The sequence below is a fragment of the Hippocampus bargibanti genome, linkage group LG01 (genome assembly GCF_051943395.1).
Source record: "Hippocampus bargibanti isolate YZ-2025 linkage group LG01, ASM5194339v1, whole genome shotgun sequence".
NCBI lineage: Eukaryota > Metazoa > Chordata > Actinopteri > Syngnathiformes > Syngnathidae > Hippocampus > Hippocampus bargibanti.
Genome location: NC_142734.1, coordinates 15212759 through 15233862, shown reverse-complemented (window position 1 = coordinate 15233862; position 21104 = coordinate 15212759). Strand labels below are relative to the sequence as shown.

Below are 21104 nucleotides of genomic sequence, written 5' to 3'. Positions count from 1 at the left end.
AAAAAACAAAAAAGTGACGTCGGTCGTCCTTTAAGGTGCATGGAAACACAATAGCGACTCATTTTAATATTAAGCAGGTTCTTTACTTACAGACAGTGTAGGTGTTCAATTAGCTGACATGTTTCATGTGCGACTCATTTTGTTTCAGAGTTTGTGGAATGACTGAGAGGGTCATTAGACTTGTACGGGTTATAAAATCACCTCACCGGCGTCCTCACAGATTTGTCCATCGTCACGGTAGCAATCATTCAGAGGAAAGAGATATGAGGAATTAATTTTTGTCGTATGATTCCTATAAGTCAGGTTCCAAAAATTGCACCATTACCAAGTCTAAGACTCGGGTGATGCGAAAGTGTTGTTATGGTGTCAGCAGGGACGCTCTCACTACACGTTCATTGAGCCTCCCAGTCACCCCATGACGAGGATAGATGCAGGCGAGCCGACTGTGCTCGGAACTCATGCAATGTGAATAGAGAAGTCACTCATGGTTTTACATGTCGTCAAGTTAAGGTTTTTTCTTACTCGCCTTTTTTGCTGACAGGCCCAAAAACGTAGTAACGGTGCTGTGCTTTTAAGAAAAATAGTGATTTTGTGTTTACCACCGTTACAAAACTCTCGGTTATAGAAGATTACCCAGAATGCCGCGCATGTTTCATCTGATTTGTTCTACTGCCCTCTCGTGGTAAAACTGTCGTTTCATTTTATGCAATGGGTTTACGATGCCAAAAAGTAAAAAAACCCTGATTGAACACGAGAAATAATATAAAGTATAGTAAAATACTGTGGTTGGAAATACCTGTACAAACAAATATATGTTAAAAATATGAATTTCCCTCATAGAAAGATAATGTAATGATAACCAAAGTGGATAAGAGTTGATAATATCTATGTTTTCAAGTTAAATTAAGTGTTGTTTAATGTTTCGCATTCACAGGATATTAATACGACTATAATTTGTTGTTTTGCTTTGCCCAAAAAATTCTATACCATACTATTCTATACCACAACCACCACACTGACGGACACTATTGCAACCACTACTTACTCGTACAGTACTATTAACACAAGTCAATGGTGGACTGTACTGTAGACCTTCACCAATTAATTCTCTCAGATTATGGCTCTTCAAACATCGGCCAAAATAATCGCATAAACGGAAGATACTTTTGACTTTTATGTACTGTATTTTCCAGTGTATAAGGGTCACTTAAAAGCCTTGATTTTGCGCCTTGTATGTGAAGTCATATTGAGCCATCACAGGTCTCGCAACTAGTGTCAGCAGCCAGCAGCCAACGGTTCAGGGTGTCCCCTGCCTACTACCCGAAAATGACTGTGATACGCTCCAGCACCCCACGCAACTCTAAGCGGATTGGATGGCTTATCTGTCTCTCATAAATTTAGCGTTGAAATCAATATAAATCACAGACAACATGAACACCGGTGTTTAACTCTTGCTTTTTCAATGCTTATTTGCGTAATTAACCTGGGTGATTTGGTAACTAACCATCTCTTGTGCTCATGGCCCGAATGAATATCATATTGCATATTTATGTGGGTTTTAGCCACCCTGTTTGATTTTTTTTTTTAATTTTAGGTGGCGTTGTTGGGGATGGAACTTCTGTCTGCATTAGTGAGCAAATTGCAGGAAAAATTCAGGACGCAGGTTGGAACAGGTAAGTCTTTTGACAGTGAAGCTTCAGGCTTCTAAAACATTTAAGATTTCAAAATACAAACCGCAGGAAAATATTTGTCCTTTTTCAGTTCTTCCCAGTTTAATCGATCGTCTGGGAGACGCCAAGGATCAAGTGCGCGAACAGGACCAAGCACTTCTACTTAAGATCATGGACCAGGCTGCCAACCCACAGGTGAGGAAAAACATTTGTGTGCACATAGTACAATGTTAACTGTGATTCAATTGCAAGACTAAATCTTTGATTTCTTCCTGATCAGTATGTTTGGGAGCGCATGATAGGAGGATTTAAACATAAGAACAACCGCACACGAGAAGGACTCTGCCTTTGTCTCATCTCAACCTTAAATGTGTAAGCTCATATTATGTTGTACTTTAAATAAGTCAAATGAGAACAAAGAAGTTCTCGCTGGTTAAACCATTTATGATTAATTCAGTTTCAAAATTACACAAAATTGGTACCAAAACAATGGTGTTAAAATATTTTTTTAATTGTATTGAAAATGTACATGCTTGTATTTTTATATTGTAGTTTTATTATTGTATTATTGTATCTCTTTTACTGTTGTATTACCTGGGTGCCCGAGTTAACATGAAAAAAAAAACAATGCCTTTTATTTCTCATGTGTAAAACGTATACGGTCATTTTCAGGTTTGGGTCGCAGAGCCTAACTCTCAGCAAAATAGTTCCGCACATTTGTCACCTCCTGGGAGATCCCACAAGTCAGGTATCACATTCCTTTCCTCTGAAAGCATTACATCTATTTCCTTTAAAAAGATTTTTGTTTCAGATTATTCTTATTATTATTTTAGAAACTTGGGCGATTGGCTACTTTGTATACATTTCCTTTCTTGAAGAGTTTTTCTGTGCAACAGAGGAAGTTGCATTCATCAATGAAATAGGGATACATAACTTTGTGAATATTTTGAAATTATTTGGTAGGTGCGTGATGGTGCCATGAGCTGTCTGGTTGAGATATATCGCCACGTTGGTGAGCGAGTACGTATTGACCTTGGAAAGAAGGGCCTACCTCAGTCAAGGTGTGTTTAACGACATACACCAAAGACCAATGATTCACTCAATGGATTCATACGTTAACATGTAAATTTTCCAGGTTGAATGTCATCTTCAGTAAATTTGATGAAGTCCAGAGGTCGGGGAACATGGTACTGTCACCTGTGTCAGGTAGGAATAAATAATGAGGTCCTATATGTGCAGTTTTTTTTCTTAGTGGGTCTGATAACGGCTTGTCTTTGCTGACTTCTATTCGTCTTTTTATTGCTCCTTATGTTATTCATCCTCTTGATTGCATTGTAATGTGGTTTGTTTCGTACAATTTGTTAATTTGAAGTTCTGTCTGAGAAACCTTAACCAACATACAATACAATACATATTGACATATAGTGCTTTAACAACAGCTGAAGCTGTAACAAAGCGTTTAACAACAACTATATGTACAGGAAATAAAGCAGGCCAAATGATAATGCACACACACAGAAAGCACATTTACACTAGAAAGCACATTTACACTAGACATTTCCACAGCCGATACAAATTGAGTTTAATTCACCTCAGAGTCTACAGTTATTACCATTTTCATGTTGTCACAAATTCAGCGGCATTGTGTGTTTTCCATTTTTCACATTTCTCTGTGAAGTAGCATTTTTTTCTAAATTTCAACATTGCTAGCTTCTGGCTCTTTGGTGCTTCAAGCATAATAATTGCTATCATGCCAGCATGTTAAAGGGCACCTCACTGGTCTTAAATGTACATTATTAATCGAGTATGTTTGTCATGTTGCCTTGATTATTTTAATTTTGCTCGACCTAGGAGGTGGCAAATAAGGAAATAACATTTAGCAAAGATTTTTGGCCAAACTACGTTGCGTGTCAGGAAGGGCATCCGACGTAAAAGCTTGGCCAAAACAAACATGCGGATCAAACCTCTAAAGTTGGAGGACACTGAATTGTTGTGGCGACCCCTTGAAGGGAAAAGCCGAAAACACTAGTTGGCACATGATGCTCCTTTCAGCTTGTTTCATGGTGGAAGTTCAAGAAGCGTGACTTATTACTAACTTTAACATGTTTGTGAGAACTCCCCTTTCTGGCTCTCTGTGTGAAATTGAGGGTATTTGTGTTTAACTAAGAGAGGGAGTGAGAATGTCGGGGAACTTTGTCACACTTTCTCGGATTTTATTTTCATTGTCACACCACTGTAACATTTTGCACTACTTGAGAGCTGCTTGTTGGCTTACTCTTTCTCCTGGCACTCTCTCTCTCTCCTGGCACTCTCTATCTCCTGGCGCTCTCTATCTCCTGGCGCTCTCTATCTCCTGGCGCTCTCTCTCTCCTGGCGCTCTCTCTCTCCTGGCGCTCTCTCTCTCTCTCTCTCTCTCTCTCTCTCTCTCTCTCTCTCTCTCTCTCTCTCTCTCTCTCTCTCTCTCTCTCTCTCTCTCTCTCTCTCTCTCTCTCTCTCTCTCTCTCTCTCTCTCTCCCCCATACTCCTCATTCCCTGAGGTCCACACACAATGGCTATCCCTCAATTCGGCTCCACCCACAAATGATTCTGGCATTCACGCACTTCCCATTGTCCCCACCCACACTTCCTGCTCTCAATCCTGATGGTGATGGGTGCGTTTGCTGAAGTCGACAAGAGGGCAGTGTTGTAGCCTGTTATGTGTTATTCAAGAACAACAGGAATATTTTACCTCAATATGAGAGGAGGGGGCATGCTAGCTGGTTGACTCCAGGTTCCCACCCCGAGATGAGAGGATCGCAGAGGACTGCCAGACCACCTGACTGTCAGCATGCTGAGGAAATTGGTCTGCAGGCGGATCTGTTCCTGTGAGCTCTTCCTTTTGATTCAGGGCGGGAGTGAACAGAGGCACATTTTCAATGATGGCGAGTGAAGGGTGTGATAGACTATAAAGGGTCAACACAGAGGAAGCCTCGCTGCCTGGCTCTCATAGATAAAGTGCTATGGCAGATTTTTCTTTCACATGTTATGCATTGTGTGGATTCACACACCCATTGGAGAGGCATTAAAAGGAGGAATGTCATCACAGTGGTGATGTGCTTGTGTGTGAACTTTGAACAATGTAAAGACATTTGTAGCATACCGGGCGGGGTTCCATGCTGAAAATCATGTGGGGATGTCCAGACGCGACAAAAACTGCTTATCTATGCTGACTTTTGTTCGCCTTTTTTCCACCTATTCTCCAAAAAGGTTGATGTCATCAACAGTGAGACGAGAGTGATTGTTGTGATCTGGGTGTTGTTGCGTTGTAGCTACACGGATGTGCTTGTCCTCTGCACGGTACCTGCTTTTCATTTGAAACGTACATATGGTAGCGTGCCTGCCCACACCACAGTTCTGTTTCCCAGCTCACTGATTCCCAGTTTTTCCCCATGTGACTTTTCACCTTTCTCGCATGCCCCAGATAAAAACTCAGAGGATGGCGATTCAGTGGATGGTGGATGCTCGTCCACCTCATCCAAAGCAGAGTTGTTACTTGGGAGGAAAATGGTTGTGGGTTCATTCCGACGCCCTGTCTCCAGCGCCAAGTCACCAGGTCAGCGCAATCAAGCCATTTACTGAGAGAAAAATCACCATGTCACCATGTCAACTGTCATTTTCTGGTCTGCAGGGAGAGATGGGTCTGCTGCTGGTGCGGTGCATGAGGGTGACTTCATGCAGGCCTTTGAGGATGTTCCCACTATGCAGGTTCATTCATTTGAGTCAAGACTCACGGTGGTTGTCAGTCACATTGTCAGCTGACTGCAAGTTATTATTTTGCCATCAGATCTACTCCAACAGGGAGGTGGAGGAGGCCATGGCCAAGATTCGTGATGTTCTCTCAGATGACAAGCGTGACTGGGAACTCCGAGTTGCAGCGGTAAGATGTCATCTCTGGAATTGATGTCACATACCGTCCTTTGACTCCGCTTCATTGCCTTGTTCTTCATAATTTGACTCTTTTAGCTGAAGAAGGTGCGTAGTTGTAGGAACTCGGGGCAAGGAGTTAAGAAACTTTCTTATTTTCGGGTCCCGCTGCCCGAGGTCCGGCCACCAGCCGCCCGGCGCCCCCGCCGAGCCAGGCGAAATTCAACAATTTTGGTTATTTTTTGGATAACCTTCCCATATTTTTTACCAATGAATCCTTTTTTTTCGCCCCCGGGCAAACCCCCGGGTTCCCCCGGGTAACCTGCCGGTAAAAAAAATCCTAATTCAACCTTTTTCCCTTCTGTTTTCGAAAATAAAATTTAAAAAAAAAGATTCCGACACTTTGGCCTCCTTATTTCCAAGTTTATTTAGTTATAACTTGTGTCCCTGTCTAATTTTTTTTTTATAAAAAAGCCCGGTTTATTTAATCGCCATTGAATAAAATTTTAAAAAAAAAATATCAATGGTTATTAAAAAGAAAAAGAACCCCGGGGAAACGCTTGCCCCAAAAAAAATCCAAATGGAGATAAAAAAACAACCATAAACTTTTGAGTTCCCATTGTCCCCACCCACACTTCCTGCTCTCAATCCTGATGGTGATGGGTGCGTTTGCTGAAGTCGACAAGAGGGCAGTGTTGTAGCCTGTTATGTGTTATTCAAGAACAACAGGAATATTTTACCTCAATATGAGAGGAGGGGGCATGCTAGCTGGTTGACTCCAGGTTCCCACCCCGAGATGAGAGGATCGCAGAGGACTGCCAGACCACCTGACTGTCAGCATGCTGAGGAAATTGGTCTGCAGGCGGATCTGTTCCTGTGAGCTCTTCCTTTTGATTCAGGGCGGGAGTGAACAGAGGCACATTTTCAATGATGGCGAGTGAAGGGTGTGATAGACTATAAAGGGTCAACACAGAGGAAGCCTCGCTGCCTGGCTCTCATAGATGAAGTGCTATGGCAGATTTTTCTTTCACATGTTATGCATTGTGTGGATTCACACACCCATTGGAGAGGCATTGCCAAAAGGAGGAATGTCATCACAGTGGTGATGTGCTTGTGTGTGAACTTTGAACAATGTAAAGACATTTGTAGCATACCGGGCGGGGTTCCATGCTGAAAATCATGTGGGGATGTCCAGACGCGACAAAAACTGCTTATCTATGCTGACTTTTGTTCGCCTTTTTTCCACCTATTCTCCAAAAAGGTTGATGTCATCAACAGTGAGACGAGAGTGATTGTTGTGATCTGGGTGTTGTTGCGTTGTAGCTACACGGATGTGCTTGTCCTCTGCACGGTACCTGCTTTTCATTTGAAACGTACATATGGTAGCGTGCCTGCCCACACCACAGTTCTGTTTCCCAGCTCACTGATTCCCAGTTTTTCCCCATGTGACTTTTCACCTTTCTCGCATGCCCCAGATAAAAACTCAGAGGATGGCGATTCAGTGGATGGTGGATGCTCGTCCACCTCATCCAAAGCAGAGTTGTTACTTGGGAGGAAAATGGTTGTGGGTTCATTCCGACGCCCTGTCTCCAGCGCCAAGTCACCAGGTCAGCGCAATCAAGCCATTTACTGAGAGAAAAATCACCATGTCACCATGTCAACTGTCATTTTCTGGTCTGCAGGGAGAGATGGGTCTGCTGCTGGTGCGGTGGATGAGGGTGACTTCATGCAGGCCTTTGAGGATGTTCCCACTATGCAGGTTCATTCATTTGAGTCAAGACTCACGGTGGTTGTCAGTCACATTGTCAGCTGACTGCAAGTTATTATTTTGCCATCAGATCTACTCCAACAGGGAGGTGGAGGAGGCCATGGCCAAGATTCGTGATGTTCTCTCAGATGACAAGCGTGACTGGGAACTCCGAGTTGCAGCGGTAAGATGTCATCTCTGGAATTGATGTCACATACCGTCCTTTGACTCCGCTTCATTGCCTTGTTCTTCATAATTTGACTCTTTTAGCTGAAGAAGGTGCGCTCACTGCTGTTGGCCGGAGCAGCAGAGTTTGACGGCTTCCTGCAGCAGCTGCGGCTCCTGGAGCCAGCATTCAGATTGTCAGCCAAAGACCTGCGTTCTCAGGTGGTTCGGGAAGCCTGTATTACTCTGGGGTAAGGCCAGTCTTTTTATTTAGGCAAGTCAAAGTGTTATATCTTGTTGTTGAATTGCATATTTGATTGGATCTGTCATCTGCAGACACCTGTCCTCAGTGCTCGGAACCCGTTTTGATCATGCTGCCGAGGCAGTCATGCCCAATCTCCTGAACCTGGTCCCCAATAGTGCCAAAGTCATGGCCACCTCCGGTGTGGCTGCCATCCGCCTCATCCTAAGAGTATGTTCCCGCTTCTTGACAATGTAATTGTTTTTCTCAGAATGAGTGCACCAATGCAGTGTGTGTGTCTATTTTGCAGCATACACACTACCCTCGCTTGATCACCATCATCACCAGCAATTGCATTTCGAAGTCTGTAGCAGTCAGAAGGTTAGCAATAACTATTAGTGACTTTTCAAGTGAGAAAGGCTGTCTGTGTCCATTTCAAAGTTTTTATACAGTATTTTTAAATGACAAAATAGAATCAATTGTACATGAAGAGGGTTTCAATGTTTGTTGTTCTGTGACCGACAGGCGATGTTACGAATTCTTGAACCTGCAACTGAAGGAGTGGCACACCAACTCTCTGGAAAGGTCAGAAAAAAATGGCAAATGCATGATGAGAAAAGAGTGCAGATGACACGGAACTTGTTCAGTGGTCCAAATGCAAGTGTAACAATTAATCGGCGACTAATCACTTCTCAAATTATATGTAATGTATAACTATATGGTAATCGATTAATAGTTGACACTCCTTTTTCAACCAGAAACTGAATCATAATCACTTTGATTGCATATAATCTCCACTGTTAATTTTCCTGTTTATGAATAAAGGAATCGAAAGGAATCCTTTTTTTGGTGGAGGGTGGGGGTGCTAAGATTTGGTAAAAAAAAAATATTCAAATGAATCAATTCTTAATCATCATTAGCTGCATTCCTGCAGTCATACCATCTGTATAAATAGCAGTAGGATTGTCAAATTTATCCAGGTGAAAGTGGTGAGATTGGCTCGGGATTTATTCTATCAAGGTAACATGACACGAGTCTGGCAAGCTTCGTGTGGTGATGGTGGGGGAGGGGCGGCTGCCTGTGTAAAAGACATATTGTATTTCTGCATGGCTGCTGCCATTACTGCCACTTAGGAGAAACATGAGCTAGCTAAACCTCAATACCAGGGGTGCTGTCGCGTGTACGTGTGCGTGTGTTCATGAGAGAGAGTGGGAAAGAGACATGTTAATACAGTTAATGTCTGAATATTGTCCCCCTGGCAGGCATGTAGCCGTTTTAATGGAAACTATAAAGAAAGGCATTCATGATGCAGATGCCGAGGTGCGGTCTGTGGCCAGGAAGTAAGTGTGGAAAGCTGCTTGTTGTCTTTGACAATATTGAGCAGCAGTCCCAATATGAGGGTCGATGGTGTCCCCTCAGGTGTTACTGGAACTTCCATAGCCACTTCAGTCAGGAAGCAGAGCAGCTATTCCAGTGCTTGGAGTCATCCTATCAAAAAGCTCTCCAGGCTCACCTGCGAAGCCGGGATACCCTGATGTCGCTTCCACCATCTGATCATTCATCGTCCTCCTCACAAGAGAGCTTGAAGTAAGATTCATGAAAGTTAATTTCAACGCAATGCTTTCCTTTGTCCCGTTTCACAATGCTCATTTTCCTTTGACGTTATTGTTTTCAGTCGCATTTTGTCGACAAGAGGCACTACTGGAAGAAGCGTGGGCAGATGTAAGATCATGCGTATGTTGTTTTACATACTGGTTTACTGCATGTGACTCGCTACAGAGACTGAGCCATGCAAAAGTCTTCATGTTTTTTTTAACACTATTTGAGGATCAGGACAACACGGGATTATTCCCTGAAGTATTGATGATTGTGTTTCAATTTAATCACAAACAGACATACTCATCATAAAATCTGGGCCGGTTTAATTGAACACAAAGCTAAAATACTCACAGAATGCTCTGTTTTATTCTGTAGTGTTGAGGCATGCAGGTGGAAACACTTTGTTTGGAAGATTATGCCATCATTCTGCCCATCTATATATGTGCTTGGCGTAGAGAGATGAGCAAAAATTTTGGGCAAAAAACATTTTCAGACAAATTAAACCACTCCGAGATGATCTGTCACAGCACACTGAGGTGCCATGACGTTGTGGTTGGAAATAACTATATTAATCTTCTGCAGCTGACCTTTTTTTTCTTTCCCGATAACCTTTTTCTTAGCCAAAGCGGCCAAAAACTCAAGACCCCCCACAGGCACCTGCTCTCCCGGAACTCTCCAGCGTTCTTGCAGCGATGTCGACGTTAATGCGGCAGCCACCGCCCGCACTCGGATGCCCACTGTGGCCTCTGCAGTGCACACTTCGACTTCATCTTTTAGCACCGCCTCTGCTCTGCCTCCTGGATCTTATGCTTCACTCGGTGAGTGTCACCACGTGTTTATGATCCGGTAAGGTGATGCAATTGAATCCCAGCGGCTCTTTCAATCCGCCTGCCAAGTTATGACCTTTAACCTCTTCTCGTCTGGTGGTGTATTGATGTAGATGGTAAGATATAGGCGTCTAGAGCGTGATGCTCATCCATCTGTCTCCCCTACAGTGTCTTTTACCCTCATCAGTCCAGTGAAGGTGTCAGTGGTCACCCGTGTGTGATGCATACACACACTTTGGGATGCGATTTTTAATATTGTTTGTGCATGTCACCAATGTTGATTTGCACTCATCCTTTCTGGGGGCCAACACATGTACTGTACATTGCACAGCAGAGTTTTGATCTTGACAGTGTTTGTCCTCCAGGAGAGAAATGTTAAGCTTGTTTGAGAAAGTTTAGGAACTTGACATTCAAATACTGTATTCCGATTATTTGTAAAGAAAATAGTATTGTGTGACAAGAAAAAAAAAAAAAATTCCCAATCTCAACATTCTTCTCTTAATGGCTTTCTAGGTCGCGTTCGAACGCAGAGGACGAGCACAGGAAAGCGTCCATCATTGCCTGACGGTCGGGGCCGCAGCAAAGGGAAGGTCGTCGTTTCGCACTCTCAACGTAAGGAACGTAATGAGACAACCACTCTGTTTGCTTGTCCTTTATCTGAACTTTGTGTGTGTTTCAGCCGGTAGCAGGTCAGGTTCCCCAGGCCGAGTGCTTGGCTCTCCCCACGGCAGAATGGTCAGGTTGCCCATGGGCACTGCCACCAATGCCACCAGCAGCAGTCTGAGCAACAGTCGGCGCCCACGAGGCCACCGCAGCCAGGGCTGTAGCCGAGAGGCCAGCCCCACCAGATCAGGCCCTGGTAAGGACCGCTGACCAACAGGACGGCCTGGAAAATGAGTTTGCTATCTCAGTCCAGAATCTATAATCCACAAACATTTTTGGGACTCTTTGACTCATCGCATACTAATGTAGTTAGATTGTTTCTTGTTCAGGGCAATAGACATGCAGAGACTTGAACACAATGTCATCAGCCCTTTCCCTCCAATTAACTTTCTCTTTCTTGTCTTGCATGACTAATGCTCCTGCATAGCTGATCCTGCTAAGCGCTCAAGCTTGCGGCTAAACACTTGCCCTGCGCTGCTGTCTCTTCGTCTGTCTGTCTTTTTTTCACCACTCTAGCTCGGAGCCGCATCCCTCGACCCAGTAGGAGTCAGGGCTGCAGCCGCGAAAACAGTCGCGAGAGCAGCCGTGACACCAGTCCCTCCAGGGGTTTCTCCCCCCTGGGTGAGTATGGTTACAAAGCCCTCACATTGGTGACCCAGGTCATCGGCTTCACTCAAATCATCAAGAAACTAAATAATTGACGTCCCTTACAAATCTTTCCGAAACACCCTCTTGTTTTTGCCCCTGTTGATTCCTGCATTCTCTGGTTCTGATTTCATCTTCTGCCTCGGTGTGTGAAAAATTGAAACTATGACAAATTGCTTTGAAAAAAAAAGGCTCAGATAATTGTTGACTACCCATGGTGATAATCTCCAATCCTCTCTTGAGATTTGCTGACACTGCTGGTGGACCAGTGCCTTGTCACGTGTCATCTCTGCCAGCCAGATGCACTTTCTGAACGTTATTTCCCAAACGGCTGATTTATTACAATTGCTTTACAAGGATGACTTGTTAATTAGAACACAATATCATTTGGTTCGCTGGTGTCATTGCTCCATCACCCTTGATGCAGGACTTCTCACCTTAAACTGTGTCATATGTTTTGAGTTTCACATTTTCTTATTAACTCATTGACAGACGATGTGCAAAAAACGTGGCCGCTCCAGTGCCAGGGCTTTTATAATTTTCACTCAAATTCCAGGACCCACAGAATATTGAGTTGTCGGACTACATAAACATTCAATGCAGCGTAAGAAATCTTAGACTCCCTTCTTTCAATAGAAAAAAAAATAGTTAATTCCTAAATTATATGGGTTTGAAGTTATGAGCTTGAAATGTACAAAAGGCAAATGCTGTACAAAAGGCAAATGCTGCCCCCTCGTAGGAGGGGAAAACATAGCCAGAGGTCTGACCAGCGCTTTATCGGCACCCCTCCGCAAGAAAAAAACAGTTCCCGAATAAATTCGGGAATGGCAGTGAATGAGTTAAAAAATGCAACCAAAGACCCAACTGCTTGAAAACCTTTAGCATTCATTGGCATGATGAATCGGCATGTTTCATTGATTGAACACGAACGAGTCTAATGAAACAATGATGCTCTTCATGAACTGTGTTGGCATGCCCTGCCTTCCACTTAGTGACATTTTATTTTCTCTGTCAGACCGTCTGTCTCACCAGGCTCGAATTTCTGCCTCCGTCAATGCCATGAGGATCCTCAACACAGGCAGTGAGGTGGAGGCGGCTGTTGCTGATGCTCTGGTGAGAAGCAGGCGCCAAAATGTGCTGCATCTTGAAATTCATATGTTGTAAATTGTAGCATTTATTTTCTTCTTCCTGGACTTTGTACATTTCAGCTCTTAGGGGAGTCCAGGAGTAAGGTACTGTTGCAGATGTTTTTTTTTGTGTCAGCATGAGCATGAAATATTATCATCTATCACATATTTATCAATAGGATATGTGACTGACTGACATGTTTTTATACACGGTCGTCATTTGAAGGTGTACGATCATTCAGCATGTGCACATTTGCTGCTAACAGATTATCATAATATTATCACTGCCAATATGTCTCAATTCACCGCATTTTCCTGTGAGGGTAGTAAGAACAAGCTCATGGCGGACGACCAACCTAACTATGACTCTTCTTCCTCCAGCAGCGTTCAGTGCGGCGGCACTTTGAATCGCCGGGTATGTTCTCTGATGATGATGCAAACAGCGACGCCTCTAGTGCCTGTTCGGAACGCTCGTACAGCTCCCGCAATGGCGCTGTGCGTCACACAGGGGATGTGGCTGAAATTCTCAACCACTGTGCCAGCACCAACTGGTCTGAGAGAAAAGAGGGGCTGCTGGGGCTGCAGAACGTGCTGAGGAGCCACAGAATGCTCAGGTTAGTAACATCATGGCACTCGCAGTGCCAGTGATTTTTTTTTTCGAAACATGTCATGGCACCCACCTCAAAATGTCATTATGTATCCTGAAATTGTGATGATAATGTCAGAATTTCGTCACAAATTCCTCCTCAGTGTAAAATCTGGCCCTGTTTCGTTGAGTGTAACAATGTTAATTCTGTTATATGAAATGTAACAGTTGATGGACAATATTGTGCAAGTTCCTATTGCCATGTACTTCAAGACTATTTCATAAATAAATAATTCTTGGATCATCTGAGTGCAATTGGATCATTTCCCAAGGCAACCCCGACCATCTCATGGCACATTGATGTGGCTGGGAGATGGTATTTTTTACGATGCAACCTAAACCCGTCTTTGTTTGTGTCACAGCCGCGTAGAGTTGAAGAGACTCTGTGATATTTTCACCAGGATGTTTGCAGATCCCCACAGCAAGGTAACACGCATGGAATACAGCTCCCACGACAATAACGGAAGCATCATGTTTAACCACTAACAGTAATTTTATGTTGCATGGCTCGTCACTTGTGTGGACTCTAACACACACACACACACATCAACACACATCAGAGAGTAAGTGTTGGCTGCTCTTCACCAATCACCAGTCACTGTCAGTTTCTGCACGCCGTGATATTAAAACGCTGCTCTTGTAACATGTTGCTCTCAGGTCTTCAGCATGTTCCTAGAGACTCTGGTGGACTTCATAGTTCTTCACCGGGAAGACCTGCTCGACTGGCTTTTTATCCTCCTCACTCAGCTGCTGAAGAAAATGGGTGCTGACCTCTTGGGTTCTGTCCAGGCCAAAGTTCAAAAGGCGCTGGACGTCACTTGGTGTGGATCGACACTTGGGTTTGGAATATCTGGATGTAATAAGTTGATGCAGATGTTTGAAAGGCATCTGTTGTTTGCAGTGATTCGTTCCCACACGAACAGCAGTTCAACATCCTGATGCGCTTCATCGTGGATCAGACGCAGACGCCCAACCTGAAGGTGAAGGTGGCCATTCTGCGCTACATCGAGGCGTTAGCCCGGCGGATGGACCCGGCTGACTTTGTCAACACCAGCGAGACACGCTTGGCTGTCTCACGCATCATCACGTGGACCACTGAACCCAAAAGCTCTGATGTTCGGAAGGTAGACCTATTTCAATGTCACCTTTGGATTGGTGGGGTTTGCCACATTTTTTGTTGTCATTTATACATTCTCCATATTTATTTTGCTTTGGTTAGTTTTCACATCTTGATTATTTTGTGCAATCAACATTTTTTCCATTCACCAAACTCCCAGACCCTTCATAACTGGGAAGATTTATCAGGTCGCGCCGGCACTTTGGCCTCTCTACCTGGAGAGGGCAATCTGGAGGAGAGGTGCAAGCAGGTAGAATCATCAAGAAAATAGCCTTGACATGTTTACACCTGTTCCTCTGCTCCGAGTTCGGGTTGCAAAAGATTCTGATGAATAGGAAATCTGACTGTGAGTTTTAAGTATAAATATAAAACTGTTGTGTCTAGCTTACTTCTATCACTCTTAGTTACAAAAGAGGGGCCTTGCAGATGCACAGTTCATCAAAACCAAAATCTCCTGTTTTCTATCTCCTCTCTGGGCCAGTAAGGACACCTAGAAATCCCTCTTAGTCGAATCAAAGAAGCGCAACCTTAAAAATGAAGCACAGAAAATCAAACTTCCAGGATAATCAGCCTGGAATGGATGCGGAGTGGGCAACAATTGTATCATAAGGTGCTGTCCAATATTATGAGAGATTAATGAATGTAATGAAGCACTGCAGCTTAGTAGTTCTCCTCGCCTCTTGCCTCCTTTACATTTTCAAATGATCAATAGTACAATATTTCCAGCAAATCTCAAAACCACATTACTCCTGACTTACTTTTAGAACAGGCAGGCGGGCAACTCAGGTGGTTCTTGAAGGCCACGTTGGTGACACCTGGTTTATTTTCTCGAAATGGTCTGTGCATTTGATGGAGGACGATAGAGTGCATGGAGGAAATTTATTCTCAATTGCCCTCATGAGGATTTGATTGAGAAATCAAATGCTTCTATTAGAAGGTATTGTGCTCAAATGTGTTTCCGCAAATGCTGTACATTTAATTTACATCAATTCAGTTCATTCTTCGTCAATTCCTGTTCATCCCCTAAATTCCTGTAAATTCTCGTTTCCAACTTTGAAAATGTTCAGAATTTTTGCAACCTGGCTTCTTATCTGTTTCATCAAATATTTTCAGGACCAACTCTGAATTTTGTCTAATTATTCCTCACCGAGACCAACAAATATGTGTATCCATTCTTGCATGCAGGCAGCCCAGGTGGTTCTCATTGCACTGTTTGAGCTCAACACACCAGAGTTCACCATGCTACTTGGCGCTTTACCCAAAACCTTCCAAGATGGGACCAGCAAGCTGTTACACAACCACCTGAGGAGCATAAGTGGCGTCACCACGGTAACACACTTCAGTGCAAACACCTAGTTCCCCACACAGACGCACACTTAAGCTTTCTTGGTGTGCCTGTGTGCGCGTGTGTGTGTATGCGTGTGTGTGTGTGTGTGTGTGTGTGTGTGTGTGTGTGTGTGTGTGTGTGTGTGTGTGTGTGTGTGTGTGTGTGTGTGTGTGTGTGTGTGCGCGTGTGTGTGTGTGTGTGTGTGTGTGTGTGTGTGTGTGTGTGTGTGTGTGTGTGTTGTGCAGGCATCTCCTAGTAGCTCGACGGGTCGAACAACTCCGCAACACTCTAGCAGTCGCAGTAGCCCGCTGACATCTCCCACTGCCTACTCACATGGGGGGCTCTCTCCCAGGTACATTATTCCATTGTATTGTTGGGATTTTAGTCCCTCTCATTCAAATCCTATTTGGGATTTGGACTTGAAACCACAGTGGTCATAGAAATAACCAGAGTGACAAAGATAATTAACCAATGAGACCAATGAGGCAATATTTTTGAATTGTGGTTCAATTGAATTAGATTATTAAAAAACTAACTTGAACTATAACTCTGCCCGATAAGATAACTCCGGGCCCCTACTCTGATTACCTCTATAGTACTAGCTATATGATGGAACTATAGAAGTAATCAGATCGGCCAATGAGGTGAAACCAGAGCCATGGATAGAACAATAGAAGTAATCAGATTGGCTTCAGGGAGTGGTCCACTGCTCCCCCAACCTTAGAGCAGGGACCTATCAGAGCAGAAGTCCAGCACGGCCACCTCTGTCCATTAGGGATATAGGGCCAGGGTTACCAGCACAACTTTAGTTCACGTCCGACACCTTCAAAGAAGTACAGATGACGGCTGAAGAAACCTTTTCCACGAGTGGTTGGGATTCATTGAAATGCATCCCCTGCAGCATGTTGGATTATGACAGTGAGAATCTGAACTCTGAGGAGGTCTACAGTTCCCTGCGTGGCGTCACTGAGGCAATCCAGAACTTCAGCTTCCGTAGCCAAGAAGAGGGCATGGAGCCATACAGGCGAGACGGAACGCGGGAGACCATGGTGACTGGAGCTGAGACATTCATGGAGTATGTCTTGACTGATGGCACTACCCAATGCTATTCTATATTTTACAGGCTGAAAGTGGTGTTTACAGTGATGTGGTGGATGCTGGGCGAACAGCCCTGGACAACAAGACTTCATTACTGAACACACCTTCGCCACGCTCGTTCACGCTGCAGCGTTTCCGAGACTACAACCCACACAACTATGATGGCACAGAGCTGCGGCTAAACGGTGCGTCACACGAGTGTGATAGCGACAGGCGCACTTCACCACTGTTTGCAACATATGGTATTTTACGGGAGGAAAACCAAAAACACCACCAATCTTGAATGTCGCCAAGTATTGTACGTGGATTTAGATCATGATAATCTCATCTCAATAAATAACAGTAAGTACAAAATGTGGGACTATTTAGTTCATTGCAACAGGTAAACCAGGTCAATTGACCCTTCCGATCTTTAGTGGAAGAGAATTTCATTGTTCCACGTCGCTGCACAAGGATATACAATTTGTGGCAAATAAATTATTTTTGGACCACTTGATGATCTCCATCATTCAGTGGTTGGAAGTCACTGCTTGATTGATTCATTTTATCATGTCACTTGCAGGACGCCAGCACGAATGTGTGGAAAACAAAATCCAGAGCCCCAGAACTGTCCCGGGTAAATGCAAATTGTAAACTCATGGCTTGGTCACGTAAAAAATTGCGCTCAATTGCATCATTTCTCGCAGGGGTGACCGAGCACATGGTGGGGGAGCTGCTGAAGGGGTTGTCCCAAGGCCCAGCAAACGAGCGTGGCACGGGGGAGCGTTCCGATGAGGAGCGCCGAGCCACCCTGCTGGAGCTGCTTAAGGTCGCACGAGAGGATGTGCCGGTGGTTTGGGACGAGCACTTCAAAACCATGTTGCTGCTTCTCCTGGAGATGCTGGGAGACAAAGACGTAAGTAGCCTGTGATTTGGGTTACCAGACTGCCAATTTTTAAAGTTAGAAGTTTTACACCAGCAATTTTTGGTATTAGGCCACTATGAAGTTAAAAAAAATGTTTTAATAAACAATTTCACTGTAGATGTTTGATGATAACCGTGACAAAAGCAACTGGTTTTGAAACCATACAGTGTTACTTTATATACCCTGATTTCACATATTTGCTGTAAAACACAGCGTTGAAATCAAAACGCAGGGTCGAACAGTATGATTTTTTTTTTGTAGTGGTCCTTATGGACTACCGTGAGCCAAGTTATGGTGACCCTGCCAGAACTGGACTGGCCCTGATTTCAAACAATACTTTACAATATTCAAAATTACACGTGATCAAACATGCTCTGAGATTGTTGCTTTCTATTACTTCACCAATAGATGGCACTAAAACACCACACTTTCTTTAAAGTGCTCTCAGATAAAGTGGAGTCGACTTGATAGGTTTTAAGTTCAACTCCAGCTTCCAATTTGAAAGATTTCTGGCATTCAGTGGAGATTTTCTGAAAGGTCTGCACCACTCTGCAACTGTATGCATAATGCAAAGCCCAGTTGAAACTTTAAATACGTTTACTTTGGGACTCTCCTTAGTACATGATCCGAGCTCTGGCCTTGAGAGTCCTGAAGGAGATCCTGAGAAACCAGCCGGTCCGCTTTAAGAACTATGCCGAACTCACCATAATGAAGACACTGGAAGCTCATAAAGACTCCCACAAAGAGGTGAGCGTGTATGAAGTGGATATGTTGAAATAGCGCTGATTTGAGTTGGACTAACGATCGCATCCACCCGTCGAAGGTGGTGCGTGCCGCAGATGAGGCTGCTTCCACTTTGGCGGGCTCAATCCATCCGGAGCAGTGCATCAAGGTCCTTTGTCCCATCGTACAGACGGCCGACTATCCGATCAACTTGGCCGCCATCAAAATGCAGACGAGGGCCATCGAACGGGTCGCAAAGGAGCCGCTGCATCAGCTGCTGCATGACATCATTCCGGGTTTACTGCAGGTGAAGCAGAAATTCATCATTGGGTTCAAAGTTTTTGGCCATATTGCTCCCGTCAATTGAATGTGTTTGGCGGCTTCAGGGCTACGACGACACAGAAAGCAGCGTGAGGAAGGCCAGCGTCTTCTGCCTCGTGGCCGTTTATGCTGTGATAGGCGAGGAGCTTAAACCCTACCTGTCTCAACTCACTGGTAGCAAGGTACTTACGTCTACCATCGCTGTTATGCATATTTACAGTGTCGTGTGCCTTCACATACAAGTAGAATCGGTTTCGCTGGTAACTCGATCACGCTAAATGGCTAAAATGTATCGTGCTGATAATTGGCTTATGAGACGCAGTTAACACAAACTGCATCCGCTACACGGCTCATATAAAAAAAAGACAGATGGCAGCAAATGATTTGTGTTCTTAAATGTGCTGACGTATCCTTTGACAGATGAAGCTCCTCAATCTGTACATCAAGAGAGCCCAAACTTCCACCAGCAATAGCAGCAGCTCTTCCGACATCTCTTCCTACTAACCCGCTTTTATCTTTTAACACGTTCACTCTGTCAGCTCCATTTTGATACACTTCTTTTGCATCATGCTAACTCACGGCAAAAACACGATGAACTTTTTTTATGTTATACAATGGAAACAGAAGATCTGAAATCATCCACTGACTTCGAGACAATGAGAGGAAGGCGTGTCTTCTCAAAGCTGATTCGCCATATTTGCAGCAGAGGATCACTTGGCTGGCCAATGATTTGAAGCATCATGGTTTAAATGAAATGAAGCACAAGCTGAAGAAGGAGCTTCAATCTGTTCTTTTGCATATAACTAGACAAGACACTTGAGTGTCTTCTACACACATTACATGACCTTTTCATTTTGTTTTCCGGTAGAGAAAATTAGACAACAATGTGATTGTGTTTATCGTAAATGAAGTTGATCTATTTCACTATTAAGAATTAGATAAGCTCCATACTGAGATTGGTCCTTAAGAGAACAGTCCAGTTCCTGTTGAACCTACAAAATAAGACTACTCGAAACATTTTCCATACTCCACAAAATATAAGATCAATGCTCTAATTTCCACAAAAGGCTGAACGTATCGCAAACATTCTTTAGATGCTTTTGAAAAGATATTGCAAAAGGAACCTTGAGTTTGACTTAGAAAAAAAATGCAAAGTAGACAATCAGCAGCTTCCGTGGAAAAGCTTGCTGATAATGACAATGACTTTGAGCCAGCTTGTGAAGATCATTGTGGTACCGATGTGGTACCGATGTGTACCATTGTGATTCCTCACAATGATTGTATTCCTGTGTTTGGCTGAAAGGAAATGTGAAATTGAATGATGACTGAAACTGCTGTTTTGAATGACATTTTGGTGTTAATGTTGAGTGCTAAATAATCCCACGGCAATCGTTTTGTACAAATGTGCCTCCGATATGCCTCTGTCATCACACTCCTTTAAAGATGGCCTCAACATTTTCCATGGCCATGTCAGAAGCGGGGCGGTTAACGTTGAATGTTCCATGTTCACTGTTGTCTTATATGCGTGCCTTTCGTTAGACACCTCTTTTTCTTCAGCAGAACTAAGATCGTTTTGGAGCAAGTGAATTTGGGAATGAAAAAAGGTTGTTAGTATGTCGACGATAAATTCCTTTGAATGTTCCTACGTGCATGCATCTGCCCATTCTGCCCGTCACACAATATGTACTATATTTATATTCCGCAGATTGACTGCAAGTACGTATTTATGTTACATCGCAATTGAGACTTAAATAAACTATCATACATTGTCATTGTTGGGTATTGACTTGTTCTTTTGATATCAGTCAGCATTGGTTGACGGCCAACTATTGACTCAGTTTCATCAGCAGAGGGCGTTTTGACCTAGAGCGTTGCACCAATATTATCTCACCTCACAATGAGTGTATAGCGTTGATACTCACGTTGACGTCATTAAAACGTGAGCCACTTTAAAAGTACATATCGTGACTTGAGGGCAAAAAAGTTCGAACTGATTGAGTTTTGTTGTGCCGTGCTGTCAGGGGAGGCAGGTGAGGCCGCGCCTCACCCGTCATCATGGAAATATCAAATGAAAAAATACATTAAACAGTTATATTTATTTAGTGAACTGTAGTTTAAAGTTCTTTTCCATTTAACCTCACAATTTTTGGATTTTTTTTTTCAAAATCGCTGAATTTTCAAATTTACCGTTCAAATACTAAGTAGAGACTAGTGGTGAGGCAGCAGCCGGCTGAGCCTCACCATGGATTGCGCAATGACTATGCAAACGGTGCTGGCTTGCTCTGCAGTGAGACCGCATTGCTGTCCCTCTGCATATCGCGATTAAAGTGTTCAAACACTTTTAGTATATGAACTAAATTTCTACAGTTTAGCTGGTGTAT

At 43.7% G+C, this 21104-nt stretch overlaps 1 protein-coding gene, 1 long non-coding RNA gene and 1 other non-coding gene across 10 annotated transcripts in view; 1 reads left to right on the top strand and 2 right to left on the bottom strand.

Annotated features, from left to right (window-relative positions):
• The window catches only part of LOC148903268 (uncharacterized), a 2447-nt gene extending 1516 nt beyond the window's left edge, over positions 1-931 (bottom strand). Inside the window, exon 1 of the long non-coding RNA XR_016114881.1 lies at positions 207-931. This is a non-coding gene — a long non-coding RNA (uncharacterized LOC148903268). The remainder of the gene's footprint in view (positions 1-206) is intronic.
• The window catches only part of LOC148903267 (CLIP-associating protein 1-B-like), a 24823-nt gene extending 4328 nt beyond the window's left edge, over positions 1-20495 (top strand). The window contains exons 3-39 of one of the 8 annotated variants that reach the window (XM_088998927.1): positions 1595-1673; positions 1762-1865; positions 1951-2042; positions 2343-2418; positions 2634-2731; positions 2806-2876; positions 5131-5262; positions 7256-7332; positions 7412-7504; positions 7591-7736; positions 7822-7957; positions 8037-8107; positions 8252-8311; positions 8989-9066; positions 9146-9313; positions 9402-9448; positions 9946-10143; positions 10666-10764; positions 10832-11011; positions 11332-11436; positions 12476-12573; positions 12669-12692; positions 12969-13201; positions 13596-13659; positions 13891-14054; positions 14135-14357; positions 14511-14600; positions 15536-15679; positions 15923-16029; positions 16579-16726; positions 16801-16960; positions 17338-17391; positions 17462-17670; positions 18298-18426; positions 18503-18709; positions 18789-18905; positions 19144-20495. In XM_088998927.1, coding sequence (XP_088855053.1) covers positions 1595-1673; positions 1762-1865; positions 1951-2042; positions 2343-2418; positions 2634-2731; positions 2806-2876; positions 5131-5262; positions 7256-7332; positions 7412-7504; positions 7591-7736; positions 7822-7957; positions 8037-8107; positions 8252-8311; positions 8989-9066; positions 9146-9313; positions 9402-9448; positions 9946-10143; positions 10666-10764; positions 10832-11011; positions 11332-11436; positions 12476-12573; positions 12669-12692; positions 12969-13201; positions 13596-13659; positions 13891-14054; positions 14135-14357; positions 14511-14600; positions 15536-15679; positions 15923-16029; positions 16579-16726; positions 16801-16960; positions 17338-17391; positions 17462-17670; positions 18298-18426; positions 18503-18709; positions 18789-18905; positions 19144-19227 — 4365 coding nt within the window. In that variant the 3' untranslated portion in view covers positions 19228-20495. Of the gene's footprint in view, positions 1-1594; positions 1674-1761; positions 1866-1950; positions 2043-2342; positions 2419-2633; positions 2732-2805; positions 2877-5130; positions 5263-6234; positions 6450-7048; positions 7181-7255; positions 7333-7411; positions 7505-7590; positions 7737-7821; positions 7958-8036; positions 8108-8251; positions 8312-8988; positions 9067-9145; positions 9314-9401; positions 9461-9945; positions 10144-10665; positions 10765-10831; positions 11012-11331; positions 11437-12475; positions 12574-12668; positions 12693-12968; positions 13202-13595; positions 13660-13890; positions 14055-14134; positions 14358-14510; positions 14601-15535; positions 15680-15922; positions 16030-16578; positions 16727-16800; positions 16961-17337; positions 17392-17461; positions 17671-18297; positions 18427-18502; positions 18710-18788; positions 18906-19143 lie in introns of those variants that run through there. The other 7 variants (XM_088998882.1, XM_088998875.1, XM_088998867.1 and 4 more) reach the window with 7 other exon arrangements.
• Positions 303-429, bottom strand: LOC148903269 (U4atac minor spliceosomal RNA). The gene has a single exon (XR_016117711.1). It is a non-coding gene; the product is annotated as a U4atac minor spliceosomal RNA (small nuclear RNA).
• Positions 20496-21104: the final 609 nt, after the last annotated feature.